Below are 17,837 nucleotides of genomic sequence, written 5' to 3' on the forward strand. Positions count from 1 at the left end.
AGATAGCGGGATGTGGGGATACTCCATATTTTCCACCTCAGACTCTCTGTCAGCGCTCAGCTTCAAGCCTCGACGTCATCAAATCTTGAGTCCCTTTCTTGGCTCGTGAGAACTTGACCGTGTTTTGTGTCACGCGACGTCCATCCCTGGAGCCTCCATAGCGAATTGCCAAAACACAAACTGGTCGGTCGACTGCCATGCATGCTGCCATCACCGTTGACCCAAGGGCCCAGCATCCATCCAGACATCATCGACGACAATGAACGACGGGAATCTAGGCGACAACATCGCTGAGCATGCGGAAAAGGCGGAGAGTCAACTGCACCACAACCATCACGTCGCAAACGATGAAGCTCATCTCGAGCAAAGGTATACATACATACTGACGTCTTTCCATATCCACCAACACTTATTCTGATAAAGTAATTTAGTCGCTGGTGGTTTGCCTCGTCGGCATTCCCCATGATCGCGGGCACGCTGGGGCCTGTCGCTTCCGCATTCAGTATCTGTGCTCTATGTCGCCCATGGGTGCAATATCTCCCTCCCGATGCACCGGTGACGGAGGCTTCATTTGTTGACGATCCAAATTGGTATGTCAAATGTCGTCGTTGAGTTGGGCTCCAAACGATGTAACCTCAAATAGGCTCACTGTCGTCAACGCTCTGCAACTCGCCATTGCTATAGTCGCCAATGCGTTTCTGCTGCTGAACATGGCCAAAAGGGTGCGCTTTAGCATTGCCCAGCCCATCACGATTGTTGGGTGGTATACGTCGTCTATTATGCTCATAGGCCTGCTGGGAGCCGCCAGCGAGTCTCTTGGGAAGGGTCCCGCGCCTCAGGACCAGTACATCTGGTCCCAGGCATTCTGGTACGGCATCTGGGCGGCGATTCTCTACTTTGTGACCTCGTGTCTCATGGTCGCGACCTTTTTTGGCGCGTGGAAGGACAAGTATCCCAAGGATTTTATGCTCACAATGAGCCAGCGGACACTGATGCTGCAGACGGTCATGTTCCTCGTCTACCTCCTGCTCGGTGCCCTTCTTTTCTCTCACCTCGAGGAATGGAACTATCTCGATACGGTGTACTGGGCGAACGTGACGCTCTTCACAATCGGCTTGGGCGATTACTATCCTACCACCACTGTGGCCCAGGCGCTGCTTATTCCATACGCGTTCATTGGCGTCATCAGTCTCGGTCTGGTGATTGCGTCTATACGGAGCCTCATGCTCGAACGTGGTCGCAAAAGGCTCGATGCCAGGATAGAGGAGCGGAGGCGGCGTCTAGCTCTAAAGCGCATGGAACGTAGCGGTAGGGATACCTTGTTGGAACCCATATCAGATGAGCGTGCGGCGCCAGACGACGACGATGACGATGAAAATTACATGTCTTCGCCCGTGGATACCGACGCGCCGTTTACCGAGTACGAACGACGCAAAGCGGAATTTGAGCTCATGCGCACCATCCAAGAGAAGGCAGCAACACGTCGGCGATGGATAGCAATGCTTATCTCGCTGGGTACATGGCTCATACTGTGGTTGGTCGGCGCCGTCATCTTTCGGAAATTCGAAAGACCATACCAGGGCTGGACGTACTTTACTGGCTTTTACTTCTGCTTCATCAGTCTAACGACGATTGGATACGGAAGTGACGCCCCCATCTCGCCCGGCGGCAGGTCCTTTTTCGTGTTCTGGTCACTCCTCGCCTTGCCCACGACCACCGTCCTGATCTCGACGGCTGGCGACACGATTGTCAAGGTCATCCGCGATGCGACCATTTCACTCGGGAACGTGACAATTTTGCCGGGCGACACGCCCGTCATGAAGGAGCTCAAGCACACGGTTAGTGTTACGACCCACGGTTTGCTTTTCAAGTCCCATCTCGAATCGCCCCGGAAACCGGTGACTCCGTTCCGCATGAATGTCGTCAGCACCTCATCACTTGGGCAGCCGCCTCAGACGGCCGACAACCATGAACCATCGCATGGCGAGGGACGTGGCCGACCGGCCTCGCTCGATCCCGAGTATGCGGGCTTTCCAGCGCGCGCGCCTTCAACATTCACCACCCGCGTCCGTCGCTCTCTGTCTCGGATGCGCGACCCGTTGAGTGATGAGCTCCCTACCGGCTTGGATTTCCAATTCCTTCTCATCTCAGAGATACAGGCAGTAGCGCTGCACATACGCGAAGGCCAGTCCAGGAAGTACAGCTTTGAGGAGTGGGCATGGTACCTGCGACTCATTGGGGAAGACGAGCGTGACGCGGCCACCCATCGGAAGCCATCACCCAAGGACGCTCGGCCCAGATTTAGAGGAATCAAGCCCAGGCAGAAGGCCGACCGCCGAGGCAGTGCTAGTCCACCGGAAGGGGACGAGCATGATGGGGAACGTGATAAGTGGTCGTGGGTCGGACATCGGAGCCCGCTCATGGGCTCGCAGGAGGAAAGTGAGTGGATCATGGATAGATTGATGAACCGGTTGGGGGAGAGCCTGTCGGAAGAAAGGAGGAGGCAGTCGGGGAATGAAGAGATGGATAGCCATCCGGGCTTGAGCCAAAAAGAGAGGGGCGATGATATTAGAAGCGAGTAATTGGATATATTGGGTCTTTGGTCCTTCTATATATTGTATTCGCGTAAGCTGGCGATGTCAGTGTACTCCGAACCTGGTACTCGGCCTCAACTGTGTTATATTCCAACCCTGGCAGTTGTCCGTGATCGATCGTTGCACGAAGTTGGCGGCTTGTGGGGGAGGCTCGACTTCGGTCATGGTTGTAAAATCGCCTCACCTCCCTGATTGATAGGCCAAAACTAAGATGCTTATTTTCTCGGATGAAAAAAGACCCGAAAAAAAAAAAATTTCAAAAAAAAAATAAAATCGAGTAGGTGGGAAAACCTCTCCCAGGTAAGCGGTGATGTCCTATGAACGATACGTAGCCTCGGGTAGGCCGTTATGGACGCACAACTGGCCTTAAGTTAGTTAAGTTTTATACCTTGAGGCTTGAATACCCCCTTTCATTGATTCTGTTTCAAGGGTCCAATTCTGCTGTGATTGCACACAAAGGAATCAATTCCTAACTATAGCGCATACTCAATGTCTATACAGCCCATCCCGGTTTCGCCCACCCTTGCTCTTTCCGCAGCCTCATCCGCACATTGAACACGTCTTTCTCGTTATTCCTCTTGGCGTTCATCACGATCCTGGTCGACTCTCTCATCATCATGGCCGGCCTCTCGAGCACACCTTGCAGCTGCGCGTCGGTCGTCGCCACCTTGTCAAAGGCACGCTGCAGCAGGTGCCGCCCCGCGCGAATGTACGTCTCGGTAAAGGTCACAAACACGTCCCAGCCGAACTGGGTGTCCGGCAGCGGATTCGGGTAGTAGGGGTCGTTGGCGCGGATCCCGAGGGCCAGCATCCGGATGTCTTGCGCCAGGGTGTCATCCCAGACACGGACACGATTGCACTTGTCGAAATCGACCAGCCACCTTTGGGTCCTGGCTGGTAAACCGTGTTGGACGGCCGGAGGGGCTTCTGGGACAATAGTTCGATTGCCAAGGTCGTCTCGCTTGTCGTAGAGATTGAGCGGCAGTGTGTGGGATCGAGCGGCAGTCGATGGAGGCGTGCACCGGCCAGCAATAACGAATTCAACGTCGGTCATGCCATGCTGCGCCTCCCAGTGACCAACGGCCAGCCCAAGGGCAATCTGTCTCGCAACCGCGTGGCAATCAACGCCTATGGCTTGCAGCTCGTCAACATACGCCTGCAAGTTGCGCAGTGAAGCCTTTTGCTCATTGTTCAGCCTCTTTCGTCCTTTGGCTTGGTAGTACGACCATCTTTCCTGGTGGGACGGGCGTATCATGCAGTCCCTGTTGTTCGGGTCGTTGAGCGCCGCCTGTTGTTCCTCGGGCGATGCCCAAAATCGGCGGATGAGGGATTCTTGTAGGGGTCGAGGCACTGGGGGGATGCGTTCAAACAGAAACACGCCATTGCGCACGCCATCACCATTCGTAGATGGGAACCCCTTGACGTTGGCAATCCACCACGGATCCTTGGCTGACGGTTTCTGTATGCCGTGACTCGAAAGATACCATGGCACTCGGGGGACTGGTTCCGGAAGCTCCTGTGCGAGGCTGGGCACACTTGTTGTCACGGCGAAGCTGGTGGCCAGGCCGTGCTCGAACTCAACAGCAAGGGTGTCGTTGCCTTTGAAGCTCTTCTTGACGGCAGTATCGGGTTGCTCGTCGGCAGTAAAAACGACACCAAAGGTGCCACGTCCAATCTCTCTGTACTGCATGGTTAATTATTGTTTGTTGTTGGCGTCGTGTATTGTTGGGAAAGTCAGCTACGAGGGTTAAAAGCCTTGTATTTGCGGCTGATGGTCGAGGTTGATCATGACTTTAGTTAACTAGGCTCAGCAGCACTTCAATAATTCTCATAAATTAGGTTAGCAATATTGAAACATGGCCCGCGGTGTGACTCCTACTTTTCCTGATGTGTTACTAACGAGGAAGTGAGTTAGTCACTCTGCTAAGTGAAAGACCAAAATTGATGGTTAGAGTTCACACGGACAGTTTGCAGTGAATGCACGTGGGCAGTACAACAAGTGCATGCAATCGAATATCTACACCACCTCCGAGATCAAACAGACACTTTCAGCCTCGTTAATACAAGCCTGCTTTTGAGCCGCCCCTCTCCCGCGCAGGACTTGCAAACCTAACCAGAACACGAACCCTACTAGAAGTGTGACTTGTTCCAAGTCTTGGACAAAGGCTACAGTACCTAAGTACCTAGCAAGAAGTATTAGAAGAATGGCCATCCACCCATAAGGAGGCAGTGGCTTGCTCGCGTAGACACCACATGGAAACCGCGTAAAGTGACGCGTAGGTCAAAACCAAGATTCCCTGCTTGAAAGGGGACTTGGTCCCCAGAACTTCGCTCCCATGTTTTCAATCTTCCCATCCAGGAAGCCCACAGCAAAAGCCACTATGAGTTCCCCAGCTTCCCGCCGAACGAAAGGCCGTTCCGATGAAACAGACTGCAGCGTTCCGCTCAACGATATTGTAAATTTCGCAAATTTACTAGGGATTCCAGGCGACCACGAAGCCCTCCAAGTGGATACGGTGCGTCGAGCAACCGAAGAACCCTTTTTTTCGAAACTGTCCGCCGATGGCGCCGAAAAGCCCCTCGACATTTTGAGGCGTACGATCCCAGTGCGCTCGGTGATATCGACCAGCTCCTCCTTCGCTGAGCGCATCGAGGCTCTACGCCGAGCGGACCCCAAGACATTGAAGCTGAAAGAAATCGGGCGTGGCTCGTTTGGTACTGTCTATGAACTTCCCGGCACAGAGTACTGCCTGAAGGAGGCGTTTACCTCCCCCAAAACATTATATCTCGAGTACTCACACGGCAACATGATTTGCCAATCTGTCAACGATGAAGCATGGTTGGCGTTCCTGGCAAGTGGAAAGTTTCCCAATACTCTCATGCCAAGAGTACCTCGCTACATCGCCACATACGGCATGGAAGATGACGAAAGCCCTAAAAGGTGGTTTGAAGAACATGGCCACAGATTTCCCGTGGAGGATAGAGGCCAGAAACCTGGTCCATTAATGTGCTTGGAACGGATCATGCCCCTCCGGAAAGTGATTCGTGAAAATCTTATTCGCCACTACTTCCAGCCAAAGGACCAAGCTGAGGCTCTCGTTGACGACAAGAAAAAGGCGTGCCTCTGTCGGCCTTACCTAGTCTCTACATCACAGGACGTAAGCCCTGATAAGAGAGAAGAGGAATGCAAGAGTCTGCAAAACTTTCCCCTGTACCTTGACATGCTGGAGGAGCTTGACATGGACCCCTTTCTCATTGCCCGGGATATGGCCCTAGGCCTAGCAGCTGGCCATCGGTCTGCTGGCTTCGACATGCTCGGCGTGGAGTACGTGATCGGGAGCCGATCCCATGCGCGAGGAAGACCTGGGCCTTCCCCCTTGCCCAAAGAAGATCGACGACATATCTTGGCCAAGTCCACGACACGAATGCGAAACATGGGAGTGAATGACAAGAACCAGCCTAGCTTCCGAAACCGCGGGATCCAGCTTTGGATTATTGATTTTAACAAAGTCTCGCGATTCGGAGCCTCTGTGACAAGGGCTATTTCGCCGATATCCAGCAGCTCGTTTGCAACGCGTGCTCCATCGACGGCGACTTCTACCACAAGTCCTGGCCAGAAGCGACAATGAGTGGAGGTTGTGGGTTGAGGTCGCCGAGACATACGTCCGAGCGAGCACCACAATCCTGGAGAAAGCGTCCGAGACCAATGGTAGACTTGGAGTTGGAGCTGTTATCCCGAAGAAGTTCAAAGACCGCGTTATGAAACGCCCCGGCTTGGTGATCACGGAATGGATGAAGGCTAAAAGGGCCGAAAACGGCATGTCTGCGAAAACCTTTACGAGAATGCTGAGGGACAAAGGATGGCAGAGGCCAAAGACAGAACCCGAGCGCGAGGAGAATTAGGTCAAGTCAATCGTGTCTGCTCAATAAAATAACGGCAGCCTGGGAACTTGGTATATTTCATACAACTACACTGTTTCAGTTTAGCTCAATCTGTCTCTCGTGCAAGAAGGCAGCAAAGTCTCCCAGACTGGGATGAAGAACTACATGATCGATCGTCACCTCTTCTGCGTCTGAATCTGTAGCGTTTTCCCCCTTCAAAGACCGTTTCAAGGTCTTTCTGCGGCGTTCAATCAGTGCAACGAAATACGCAGCGTCAACCAAGTCTCCTCCCAGGTCGTAGAACGGCATCTGGCGCATCTCTCGTGTTGGACCACTCTCGGCCAGCGGCCACTCTGCTTTTCCGACTTTGGAAACAAAAACAGGGAACCAGATCTCTTCGAGCGTAACGAGACCGATATCAACTGTTGGTTCCAAGGATGTGTCATTCTTTACAACCTCTGCCTGCGGACTATACTTCCCAAGTTTGTCGAGCGGCTGCCAGTTGTCGGGAGCCATCATGGACTTGGGCAAGGCCTCTGTTCCGTATAAAGCTGCCTGCTCAGACTTTGAAGCCGCAGCATTCACAAGAATGTCCACCGTGTCGGCAAGATCAGCCAGCAGCGCTTCACCCAACTCTTGCTTGAACGCCACGGTTGAATAACCCAGGCTGAGCTGCACAGCGCCCTCGTGCTCTTCAGAGATGACGGCAAGGTCGTACCAGGTTGTGAGTGGTTTATTTTCGGCCTCGACAACACCGACACTGAATGCCATCTCGCCACCGGCGGACTTGGCCGACGATGTACCTGGTCGGTGGTTGACAATGGAGGTGAAACGAGTAGAGGGGACCCAGTGCGTACAATCGCGAATGATTGCACGGAACCCGAGCCCTTCATGGGCGATTCGAGATCGCTGCTGATCCCTCACCTGCTGCAGCAAGTCGAGAAATGTCTGCTTGCCGGACCTGTCAAGCTTGACCCGTACGGGGACATGGGTGGCACAGCAGCCGACGAGTGTACTGGCTATCGCATGGTCTACCAGGTTCCGGCCGGAAATCGTGTCACCAAACACTACATCGTTCCTCCCGGTGTACTGGGCTAGCACACGCGCCCAAGCGCAGTTGATGACGGCCGAGATGGTAATGCCCGTATCCTTCAATCTTGACACTGCGACGGTTTTTTTCCCTGTAAAAGCCATCGGCACTGGCCCTTGCGTGTTGGATTTGTTGACCGGGCTGAGCGCGGGCATTTCGGATCCTTCGAGCAAGCTTCGCCAGTATGTGTAGCTTTTGTCGGTCGTGTGTGGCAGCAGATTATGGAGATAGGCGGAGAATGGGCTCAGATCCGTCTTAAGGGCGCCCTGCCTATCGTACAGCGCGTGAAGAGTGTCCCATATGATCGGAAGAGATAGTCCATCGTACAGAGCGTGCGACATTCGGAACAGGACGCGTGTCTGGCTGCTCCCCTCATGGTGGAGGATGGCCATGTCTATCATGGGGCGTCCAAGTTGAAAAGGCCGGCAAAAGTCGCTCTCTGAGAGGCGTTGGGTGGAAGACTTGATCGAATCCTTGACCATGACATTCTGGACTTTGTGTTGATATGAGTCCAGGATGACCTGGAGGAGCTTTCCATCATTGTGATCGAGCACAAACACGGTCCGGAACGCCTCCACATGCTTTATCAACATCATACAGCTCTTCTGCAGTCGATCCAGATCCAGGACAGCATCTGTGTCGAGAAAGAATGTATTGACTTCGGTCTGTGAAGACGTCAGTGCGCCAACGACATTGAACGCAACGGCATCAGTCGCTGGAAAGGCGTCCACGATCGAGATCCCGGGTGTTTGTGTCACTGGACACACAACATCTCTCAGGAAGGTTTCAATGCCCTCCACGCCGCCCAGCAGCTGGAAAGGACGTTAGTCTTGCTGTGAAGCCTGTTGAGGTACCGATCCATTAGCGAGGCTGGTGGCCGCCGCCAATTTCTACAATACTGGGTTTTGGAAAACGTCAAGAACCCGAATGTGAAGGTCCTCCGGCCTCGCTGCAGCGACGAGCTTCATGGCACTGATGGAATCAGCGCCCAGGTCGAAAAAGTTGTCCTGTCGGTCGATGCTGTATTCTTCCATGCCCAACACGCCCGCCCACATTCTACGGACAAGAACCTCTCGGTCGCCGTCCACCTTTCCGGGCTCTGGTGTTTCGGGATGCACATTCTCCATACTTTGGAAGCCCCCCTCGGCCATGAACTGGCGAACCGCTCGGCGGTCGGTCTTGCCCGAGGCTGTCTTGGGTATCTTATCCATCTGCATATACACCCTTGGTACCATATACGACGGGAGTTTCTCAGCGAGCGATATCCTCAGCGATCCAGACATGCTTGCCACATCGCTGCCATGTCGGCCGCGCAGCTCAATGGCGGCGACAAGTGCACGTTTGTCGTCGTTGGGGCTGAAGTATTCCACCACCACGGTCCTGGCATCGGGCACAAGTTTCATGATGCAGGATTCGATTTCGGCTAGATCAACCCGCTGGCCGCGGATCTTGACTTGCGAGTCGCCTCTCCCAAGCATGGTGAGGGAGCCATTGCTGTTGTACCGTACCAGATCTCCCGTGCGGTACATTCGACGTTGGACACTTCTACTGCCAGAGCGGACGTGGGCGACAAATTTGGGGTCAGTGATGAACGATGTCAACGTCTTGACTGCATCATTGAGATAGCCACGTCCGAGATTCGGACCTTCAATGAGGAGCTCTCCGACGGCACCTACAGGTGCTAGGCGATTGTGATCATGAGGATCTACGACCCAAGTCTGCGTGCTCGTACTAGGTAGAGCCTTGCCGATGATGGTCGAGTCGTCTTTGTTCCCCAGCGGCGCGTTTGCAGTACTAGCAATGGAGCACTCGGCTGGACCGTAGCTGTTGACGAGAGTGGCCTTTGAAGCCTGCAGCCACTGCTCCACCAAGGCCGGGTTGACATGCTCACCGCCGAGTACCAGCATCTTGACGGCCGGGACATCTGATGGAGGAATTAGTGCCGCCGTGCTGGGCGTGATATTGAGGAAATTGACATTGAGCCGCTGTATGGTCCCGATCAGATCGTTCATCCGCTCGCTCTCTGAAGGCACGCATATGGTACCCCCACAGGCCAAGGTGATGAAGATATCGCTGATGGAGACGTCGAATGTGTAAGCACTGAATTGGAATGCGCGGGTTGTTGGATCCATGTTGCATATGTTGCCCTTCCCCACGAGGCTGGAACGCAGATTCCTGTGCTCCAGTACGACTCCCTTGGGAAGTCCTGTGCTCCCAGAGGTGTACATGATCCAGGCCATATTCTCGGGACGGACTGATGTGAAGGGAATGTCCTGAGATTGATCTTTGTGTGTCGATTCCATCTGCTGGAGTGTTGACTTACTCACAATCACGGTGTTGTCAGTCAGGCCCAGCGCCTCAAATTTCTGCACATGTGCCTCATCGCAGAGAATCATAGCAGGGGAACAGTCCTCCACGATGACCCTCAGTCTTTCCGTTGGAAGCTGAACACCAAGAGGCACGACCGCGCCGCCAGCATACAATATGGCCAGCATGGCGACAATGGCCCACCGCGACTTGTCCATGCAGAAGCCGACGGCTACTTCGGGCCCAACGCCTCGATCCGTCACAAGCACTTGGGCAAGGGTCCTGGCCATTGCGTCGAGCTCTTGATACGTGAGCTGTCCGTCCCAACTGCAGATGGCTTGCGCATTGGGACGCTCCCGGACAGACTTGAGAACAGGACCGTGAACGCAACCCAGGTCGGGGGGGGGTCTCTTCGATGTCTGGGTTCCACCTTGAGATCTGCTCGAGGTCATGTGGGTTCGCCAGGGGGAGACTTCCGATGGACTGCTCCCGGACCGTGGAATTACCGAGCTGAGCGACATTATGCTCGAATTGTCGCAAGACAGATTCCAAGCGGTCACTGTGAAGGACAGTCTCGTCAAAACGAGCCTCCACCGCCGCTTCGCTCCCGCTGTCATCCACCTTGCAGGTGATTGCGAGGGGATAGTCGCCCTGTGCTTCCAAACTCATGTCGATCTGTTCAAACCCGGGCACACGAATAGACGCATCAGCATCCATTGCAGGATGCACGAGAAACAGGTGTCTCAGATCTGCTGGATTGAAAGTAGGAACGAGGTCCTTGACCTTCTGCAGGCCAATGTGCTCATGAGGTATCATCTCCACGGCCTCTCGGTGGACATCATGCAAGAAGGTTTGGACGCTCTGCGTGCCGTCTACTTTGACTCGGACAGGAACTGTTGTGAAAGTAGGGGCAGCCATGTCTGTGATGTCCGCAACAGGTGCCGAACGGCCTGAAAGGTTGACAGCAAACATGACGTCCTCTGCGGCGGCATAATGGGCCACTGTGAGAGCCCACGCTGCCCTTAGTAGACTGGGAAATGGCGTTTGGAGATCCGCGAGGTCCTTCACACGTACTGTACGCTTGAGCAGCGAGGTCGGCTTGGACTGGTGACCAGGAGGCAGCGATGGAAAATCGGTGAACGCATCAACGTCTGCCAGCAAGCGGTTCCAGTACTGCGAGGCAGCTTCCAAGTCGGTATCGAGAAGATAGCGGATGAACCTTGGGTATGGTATCACCTTTGCCATCGCACCTCCCACATAGGCCGGGTAGAGGTAGTTCTGGAATACCTTCTGAAGGCTCCACTTGTCGAACATGCTGTGGTGGGTAGTCAAGATAAAGGACTGCGCGTCCGAGTTCTGTTCTTGAATGAGTGCGCATCGCAGAAGAGGCTGGCCCGGCTCGAACCCCTTGGCCATGTCCATCTTGAGGTAAGCGTCGAGTTTGTTGCCTGTATGCCATACGAGGGGGGCGTCGATGACTGATTGAAGAAATCCGCTCTTGCGGTCCAGGACAATTCGAGTGCGCAGGATAGGTAATACTTTGACCACTGCCTCCCACGCCGACCGGAACCTCGACAAGTCCACCTCGCGACTTGCCTGGAAGACCTGACGATATGTATATGTCGTTGGCTGTTTTGCTGTGATGGCGAACAGCGCCTCTTGCATCGGAGTACAAGGGTATACATCCTCAATCTGCTCAGGCGTTACTTGGCACTGGTATGCAATGTCTGCGAGTGACAAATCCAAGTCGAATCTAGACATGGTTGTCTCCACGCCCCAGAGCTCGAACGAGACAGGGTCCTCCTTTTCTGCCGTCCGCTGCGTACCCGCCTGCAGCTCATCTTCCAAGACTCGAGCGAAATCGTCCAGGTCGAGCTTGAGTTCGTGGAAAAAGAGGGCCAGCTGTTTGTCTCCCGTGTTCGGCCCGAGCCAGGTCTTGACAGCCACATCCGTCGAGACATGGGTGAGTTGCCCGCGGAAGAAGCTCCATTCATAAACAAGAGAGCCATGTCGGCAGAGCTGGCTGTCCCAGGTGTGCTGGACACCATTCGATGGGTGGATAACTCCGAGATCGCTGGCGATCTCGACCCCGACCACATCAGGCTGCAGCTGTGCGCCGCAAGTGTCAACTTGAAGGACGTGCTGATTGCCTCGGGCCAGCTTGAAGGCATAACGCAGATGCAGAATGACTGCAGCGGCGTCGTGCTCGATGTCGGGGCCAACATGACAAGCCGGTTCAAGCCTGGAGATGGCGTCTGCGCTCTGTATTCCCAGTCATATATAAATTACCCCGTCGTCCACGGAGACTGCTGTCATATCATCCCAGAAGAGATGGACCTGGTGGACGCTGCTTCGATTCCCATTGTCTGGGCCACGGTCTACTACTGTCTGGTATATGCTGGCAAGTTGAAGAAGGGCGAGAGCATCCTCATCCACTCCGCAGCTGGAGCGGTCGGCCAAGCAGCCATCATGCTTGCCCGCCACATTGGTGCTGACATCTTTGTCACCTGCGGTAATGACACGAAAACGCAGTTGTTGATTACAGAGTTTGTCATCGCTGAGGACCACATCTTCTCGAGCCGCACCACGTCTTTCCGCGATAAGATCCACAGCTTAACCAACGGTTACGGTGTGGATGTCGTCCTTAACTCTCTCAGCGGAGAAATGTTCCGTGAGTCATGCAACTCGCTTGCACCGTTTGGTCGGTTCGTGGAAATTGGGCGCAAGGACCTGATGGAAAATGCCCTGATGCCTATGGAGTTCCTGCTCAACAACATTACGTTCGCCTACGTCGACTTGGCGCATGTCATTGTCACCAGGAAAAGTCTGGCCCACAAGCTGTTCGCTAGCAGGGCTGTCCAGCCCGTGAAACTGACCAAATTCCCCATCTCTCAGATTGGAGAAGCATTTCGCCTCGTTCAGGCTGGCAAGCACACGGGCAAAGTACTGTTGACGGTAGAGCCAGAGCAAAAGGTCCAGGTAGGTGCACTGCTTTCAAAGGCGCTTCGAATGTGGAATAAGGACGTGATACTGATTTGAAAAAAAAAACACAGGTCGTCGAACCAAAGCCTCTGCCTGTTCAGCTTCACTCGGATGCGACGTATCTCGTGGTCGGAGGCTTGGGAGGTCTAGGAAGGCGGATAGTCGATTGGATGGCAGAAAAAGGGGCTCGTCACATTGTCATCTTCTCCCGTTCGGCGCAGGTCGACTCTGAAGCCCACAGCTTCCTAAACAAGCTTGAGTCTTTGGGGGTCACTGTCCGGGTCGATCAGTGCGATGTAACTCTGGAAGACTCGCTTGACCGAACGCTGACCAACATCCGGGACACGTTGCCACCCATCCGCGGGCTCATCCAGGCCGCCATGGTCTTGCACGACGTTCTCTTGGATGACATGACAGTGGAGCAGTGGTGCAAAGCGACCAGTCCAAAGGTCCGGGGCACGTGGAACCTACACACCTCTCTGCCCCACGACCTGGACTTCTTCGTCATGCTCTCCTCGGTGGTGTCCATCGTCGGCAACATTGGCTCAAGCAACTACGCCGCAGCCTGCTCCTACCAGGATGGAATCGCCCACTACCGTCAGCGACTTGGTTTGCCGGCATACTCGATCAACGTCGGTGCCATTGCCGAGGCTGGCTACGTGAGTGAGAACCCAGAGGTGGCCGCGACCCTCCGTCGAAACGGCCTAGGCAATGTGACGATTGCCGAGTTCCTATCTCATCTCGGCCACGTCATCCAGAATGAAACAGGACACTGCCAGTCGTCGGTCGGTTTAGTACCTTCCGGTAACGAGCGCGGCCTCGAGGCGATGTACTGGACCAATGACAAGAAGTTTGCACATCTCGGCCGCGAGAAACAGGTCGGCAGACAGAGGGGTGGCGCTGCTGATGACGTTGGGTCCGCGCTGCAGGCGGCAGAGACGTATGAGGAGGCATTGGACGCTGTGCGCGGAGCAATTGTCAGGCAATTGGCAACAATTCTCGCTCTTAGGCCCGACGAGATCATCTCAGCGCGAAGTTTGGACTCGTACGGCGTGGATTCGCTTGTTGGTGTTGAGCTGCGAAACTGGATCAGCGCTTACCTGCAGGTCAATCTGCCTTTGCTGGTCATGTGGAGCACGAACAGCATAGACGAGCTGGCTGGGGTCGTCACGAAAGGATCCAGACTTGTCAGTGTGGATGAGATTGGTGAGGAAACGGGGGGAACAGAATAGAGATGAAATCAGAGAGACACAAGTACGCTGGCGTCAATTTCCCCTGGGTGCTCATGTTCTTATCGTCACATGATCTAGACAGGTCTTGGGTGGTGTACGTACTCGGTAAAAGTGAATAGCATCGGGACGCAATGTTATTGAATGCGGACTGAGTGAGTATCTGTAATGAGATGTTGAAATTATTTGATAGTCTGTCGAGGAAATAAGAAGAAAAATTGAGGAAAAGAAAATCTGTTCTTACGATGCTGCCGCAAACTACGTCCGCAATGCTCCCCCGATGTACGGATAGTGATCTTGCAACTAGACTCAGGACGAGTTCAAATAGAGGCATTGAGTGACGAAATTTCACCCCCAAAAAACACGCAAAGAAGGGAAAGCAAAAGGACAATGAACTCAATCCACTTGCAATGCAGGAGGCAAAAAGTGCAAAACAAAGGGTCCAACCGTGGATTGAACACGGGACCTCTTGCAGTTGAGCTTAAACAACCCAAAGCAAGAATCATACCACTAGACCATTGGACCAACACCTGTTGATGTAAGGGATCAACAATACAAAACTTATATACGTATTCACAATCTCGACTAGACCCCCTGGTTCTCTCGCGCTGTTAGCATTCACCCGTTACGTACTGTCTGGTTACACGACTAACCTCACCACGTCTTGAGGGGGCAGATAGACGGATGAATCCTACGCATTGACTATTCAGCGATATACTACAGTGGCTGACCCCACCGCTACTTTCACAGACACGAGGGCCGGGCCTCCCACATGGAGCCGTAATTTAGCGCCTGTCAAGCTCTCGTGATGTTGCACTGTCGGGTCACGGGTGTGGCCCCGGCGGCTAAAGGCATGCCAGCTCTCAGTCTCCCACAATACTTTCACACCATGGGCATATCCGACTGTGAAGAGCATCGCAGTCAGTAAGTTTTAAAGAAGGTGCTTATTCACCTGCAGCTTCTCGCTCACTACTCGTCAGAATTAAGCAAATAAGTAGATGGGTAGAGTCCATGTCACCAGAGTCCAGAGTCCAGACGTGGTATGACGCTAGCGTCTGGGCCTTCATGTCCCGAAATGACATGCAGGCAGTGCCCCCATTGATTGCAGTCGAACCACGGGATTTCATCTCCAGTCGCGTCCTTTGTCTCCTTTCCTCTCTCCGCACCCAAACCTCTGTCTCTTTCTCAGGACTCTGCGAGCATTTCGCGTCAATATCATCTATTCTTTCTCCAAGGTACGCGCGGGTGCTGTCTTCTCACGAGAAAGCTCCCGAAAGCTCAGCTGGACCCTGAAAGGCTAACAGCTTCACAGGCTAATAACCACCAACTTCCACCATGCCTGGCATTCGTAAGTGCGCATTCAACAACTCTGCGCATCGTTGCTGACCCTCCTAGCCCCCGGTGCTCTCGACAACATTGTCGGCAAGCTCAAGGCTGTCTTCAAGAAGAAGAAGTCTGGCGAGCCTGCGCAGCCCACCCAATCCAAGCCGGCCGCCGACGCGACGCAGCCCGCGACCACCGAGGCCAAGCCTCTCGAGGCTGCCACAAACGCGGTCCCTGACGACAAGAACACCACGACCGCCGCTGGCCTCATGCCTCCTGCCGATCCCACCGCAGACCCCAACGCCACCAAGCCTCCTGTAGAGGAGCCCAAGGCCACAGACGCTGCCACCGCTGCTACACACGCTGTTCCTAAGGATCCCGCTGTGACCACGGCGGCTGGCCTCGCGCCCGCTGCTGATCCCACTGCCGACCCCAACGCCACCAAGTCTGCTGTCGAGGAGCCCAAGGCCACAGACGCTGCCACTGCTGCTACACACGCTGTTCCCAAGGATCCCGCTGTGACCACGGCGGCTGGTCTCGTACCTCCTGCTCCTGCTGCCGCTGCTGGTAAGTTTGCTATCATGGATGGACAACTCAACCTGACCATGCTAGCTGATCCCGCCCCTGCTGCGCCTGCTGCCGCAGAGCCCAAGAAGGAAGAGGCTGCTCCTACCGAGCTTCCTACCGAGACCAAGGAGACTCCCGCTGCCCCAGCCGTTGCAGAGCTGCCTGCCAAGGAGGCCCCTGCTACTGAGCTGCCCGCCGATACCAAGGAGGCCCCTGCGGCTCCCGCGGCCGAGCTGCCTACCGAGGAGGAGAAGACGACTCCTGCCGCGCCGGCTGCGACTGCTTAAAGAGCACTGTCACTTTGTTGGATATGTGCGAGCGATGCAATGTGTTCAGATCTATACCCATGACCTTGCCGCGATTAAGTGCGGCTTGGTGTTGCGATGCAATTAGTGTTCTATATACAACTTCTACTTAGCCCACGGCGCCTTTGTCACGCTGATTTGCGGCTCCGTGGATGTCTCCCCCGGTGATCTGTTATCTCTGGGCTGAGGTCTGGCGCCCAGCGACCCAGAGCTCGGGCCCGCAGGCATACGCGAGTATGGTACGCCTGGTCCTGTGGCGGCTGGCATTCTCGTGGCTTGCGCCCATGGCGCGCCAGTGCCGGTGGCCGAGGCCGGTGCGGCAGCGGCAGCGGCAGCGATTGGTTGATTTGCCATGTGCACGCTCTGCGTGGGCGTAGGTGCTGTCGGATCCTGTTCCCACGAGAAGAGTGATCCAAATGGGAAATGCTGCACGACCGGGAATTTGGAGAGCACCTCGGCGTTGAACATTTTGACCATCCCTTTGTTGATCTTGCCCCAGCCGTCCTTTATTCCTGAGATGTCGAATAGTATCGGCGAGTGCTCCCAGAATGGCCCTTTCTTTACATCGTTGATGAAACCAACCGCGGCAAAGTACATGTTGCTTTGGCGATAGTCTTCCACTTGTTGAGGTGCCGTCACAGCACTAGGGCGAGGTGCGCCTCGTACAGATCCCTCGAGGGGTGTGGGTTCTGAAGGTGAGGATATCGGGCGGGCAAGCTGTGCTGAGCCAAATATATATGGGAGGAAAGAATGGTCGTCGAGACCCCAGACGCCATGGGAGCCAGCGGGCTCCAGAGTGTACGTGAGGATGAGCTTTCGAACGACAGAGAGGTAGCTAGCATGCACGTCAGTCGAGAATGGTATGGGCCGTCGGGGTGCACTTACGGCTCGATGATTGAGAGAACAATCTCACGCTCCAAGGCGCCGTCGTCTTGCGAGTCCCCGTCATTGAAATATCCCAACTTCCAAAGGCATCCTAGAAACGCCAAGAAGCTCAACTCATGGCCAGTTCCGTAGTCGAGTCGCTGGGAGCTACCCCATGCGCCCTGGAAGTAGCTGGCAACCTCTTGCCTTGCCGTGCCATGTCCAGCTTTCAAGGTATTGGCTAAGGGACCATCACCTAGCAGTCCTTCCATGCTTTGTTCCAGCAGCTCGTGCCATTTCCGGAAACTGACGTTTCCAAATCTCCGTGGGCCCGGGTCAGGTGGTGCCTCATCTATGTATGTCTCCACCGTCTTCAGAAGCTCCTGAAGGGCTTTGATGGACGGGGTAGACGACGGCGCGTTGGGCAGGCTGAACGTGTGGATCTTGCCATTTTCGTCCTGGCGTGGCACGAGCGCATGATTGAGCTGCAGGATGAATATGCCGATATCGCGGTAGGCAAGAGATGTGAGAAATTGTGAGACGTCTGTGCCCTCGTGGATGCGCTTGATGGGCGTCGTGAACGTGTGAGGGGCTGTGAGATCGAGGCGGGGCAGCTTCGGAAGAGGCTTTGGCCCTGTTGTGGATGATGCGGAGGCCATGTCAATATTACTGCTTGGATGGGAATCCCAGAGTT

General features: G+C 54.6%; 6 protein-coding genes across 6 annotated transcripts; 3 read left to right on the forward strand and 3 right to left on the reverse strand.

The window, feature by feature from the left end:
* Positions 1 to 259: 259 nt before the first annotated feature.
* On the forward strand, positions 260 to 2,582 carry J7T54_005618 (uncharacterized protein; the record flags this gene model as incomplete). The annotated part of the gene is made up of 3 exons (XM_051504056.1): positions 260 to 369; positions 432 to 590; positions 644 to 2,582. 3 exons carry the CDS (start codon positions 260 to 262, stop codon positions 2,580 to 2,582), a joined length of 2,208 nt encoding a protein of 735 aa, XP_051364445.1.
* Positions 2,583 to 3,087: 505 nt separating this feature from the next.
* Positions 3,088 to 4,284, reverse strand: J7T54_005619 (uncharacterized protein; the record flags this gene model as incomplete). The annotated part of the gene is made up of 1 exon (XM_051504057.1): positions 3,088 to 4,284. The coding sequence occupies one exon, from the start codon at positions 4,282 to 4,284 to the stop codon at positions 3,088 to 3,090; it is 1,197 nt and encodes a 398-aa protein (XP_051364446.1).
* Positions 4,285 to 6,572: 2,288 nt separating this feature from the next.
* Positions 6,573 to 11,187, reverse strand: J7T54_005620 (uncharacterized protein; the record flags this gene model as incomplete). Its single annotated transcript, XM_051504058.1, has 5 exons — positions 6,573 to 8,378; positions 8,490 to 9,238; positions 9,299 to 9,839; positions 9,894 to 10,303; positions 10,380 to 11,187. The coding sequence occupies 5 exons, from the start codon at positions 11,185 to 11,187 to the stop codon at positions 6,573 to 6,575; spliced, it is 4,314 nt and encodes a 1,437-aa protein (XP_051364447.1).
* Positions 11,188 to 11,287: 100 nt separating this feature from the next.
* Positions 11,288 to 14,087, forward strand: J7T54_005621 (uncharacterized protein; the record flags this gene model as incomplete). Its single annotated transcript, XM_051504059.1, has 4 exons — positions 11,288 to 11,301; positions 11,631 to 11,836; positions 11,906 to 12,852; positions 12,927 to 14,087. 4 exons carry the CDS (start codon positions 11,288 to 11,290, stop codon positions 14,085 to 14,087), a joined length of 2,328 nt encoding a protein of 775 aa, XP_051364448.1.
* Positions 14,088 to 15,419: 1,332 nt separating this feature from the next.
* J7T54_005622 (uncharacterized protein) lies at positions 15,420 to 16,261 on the forward strand (the record flags this gene model as incomplete). The annotated part of the gene is made up of 2 exons (XM_051504060.1): positions 15,420 to 15,432; positions 15,480 to 16,261. 2 exons carry the CDS (start codon positions 15,420 to 15,422, stop codon positions 16,259 to 16,261), a joined length of 795 nt encoding a protein of 264 aa, XP_051364449.1.
* Positions 16,262 to 16,384: 123 nt separating this feature from the next.
* Positions 16,385 to 17,802, reverse strand: J7T54_005623 (uncharacterized protein; the record flags this gene model as incomplete). The annotated part of the gene is made up of 2 exons (XM_051504061.1): positions 16,385 to 17,114; positions 17,165 to 17,802. The coding sequence occupies 2 exons, from the start codon at positions 17,800 to 17,802 to the stop codon at positions 16,385 to 16,387; spliced, it is 1,368 nt and encodes a 455-aa protein (XP_051364450.1).
* Between the last annotated feature and the right edge of the window lie 35 nt (positions 17,803 to 17,837).

The sequence above is a fragment of the Emericellopsis cladophorae genome (genome assembly GCF_022114955.1).
Source record: "Emericellopsis cladophorae strain MUM 19.33 chromosome Unknown NODE_7_length_695568_cov_118_814649, whole genome shotgun sequence".
Classification (NCBI taxonomy): Eukaryota; Fungi; Ascomycota; class Sordariomycetes; order Hypocreales; family Bionectriaceae; genus Emericellopsis; species Emericellopsis cladophorae.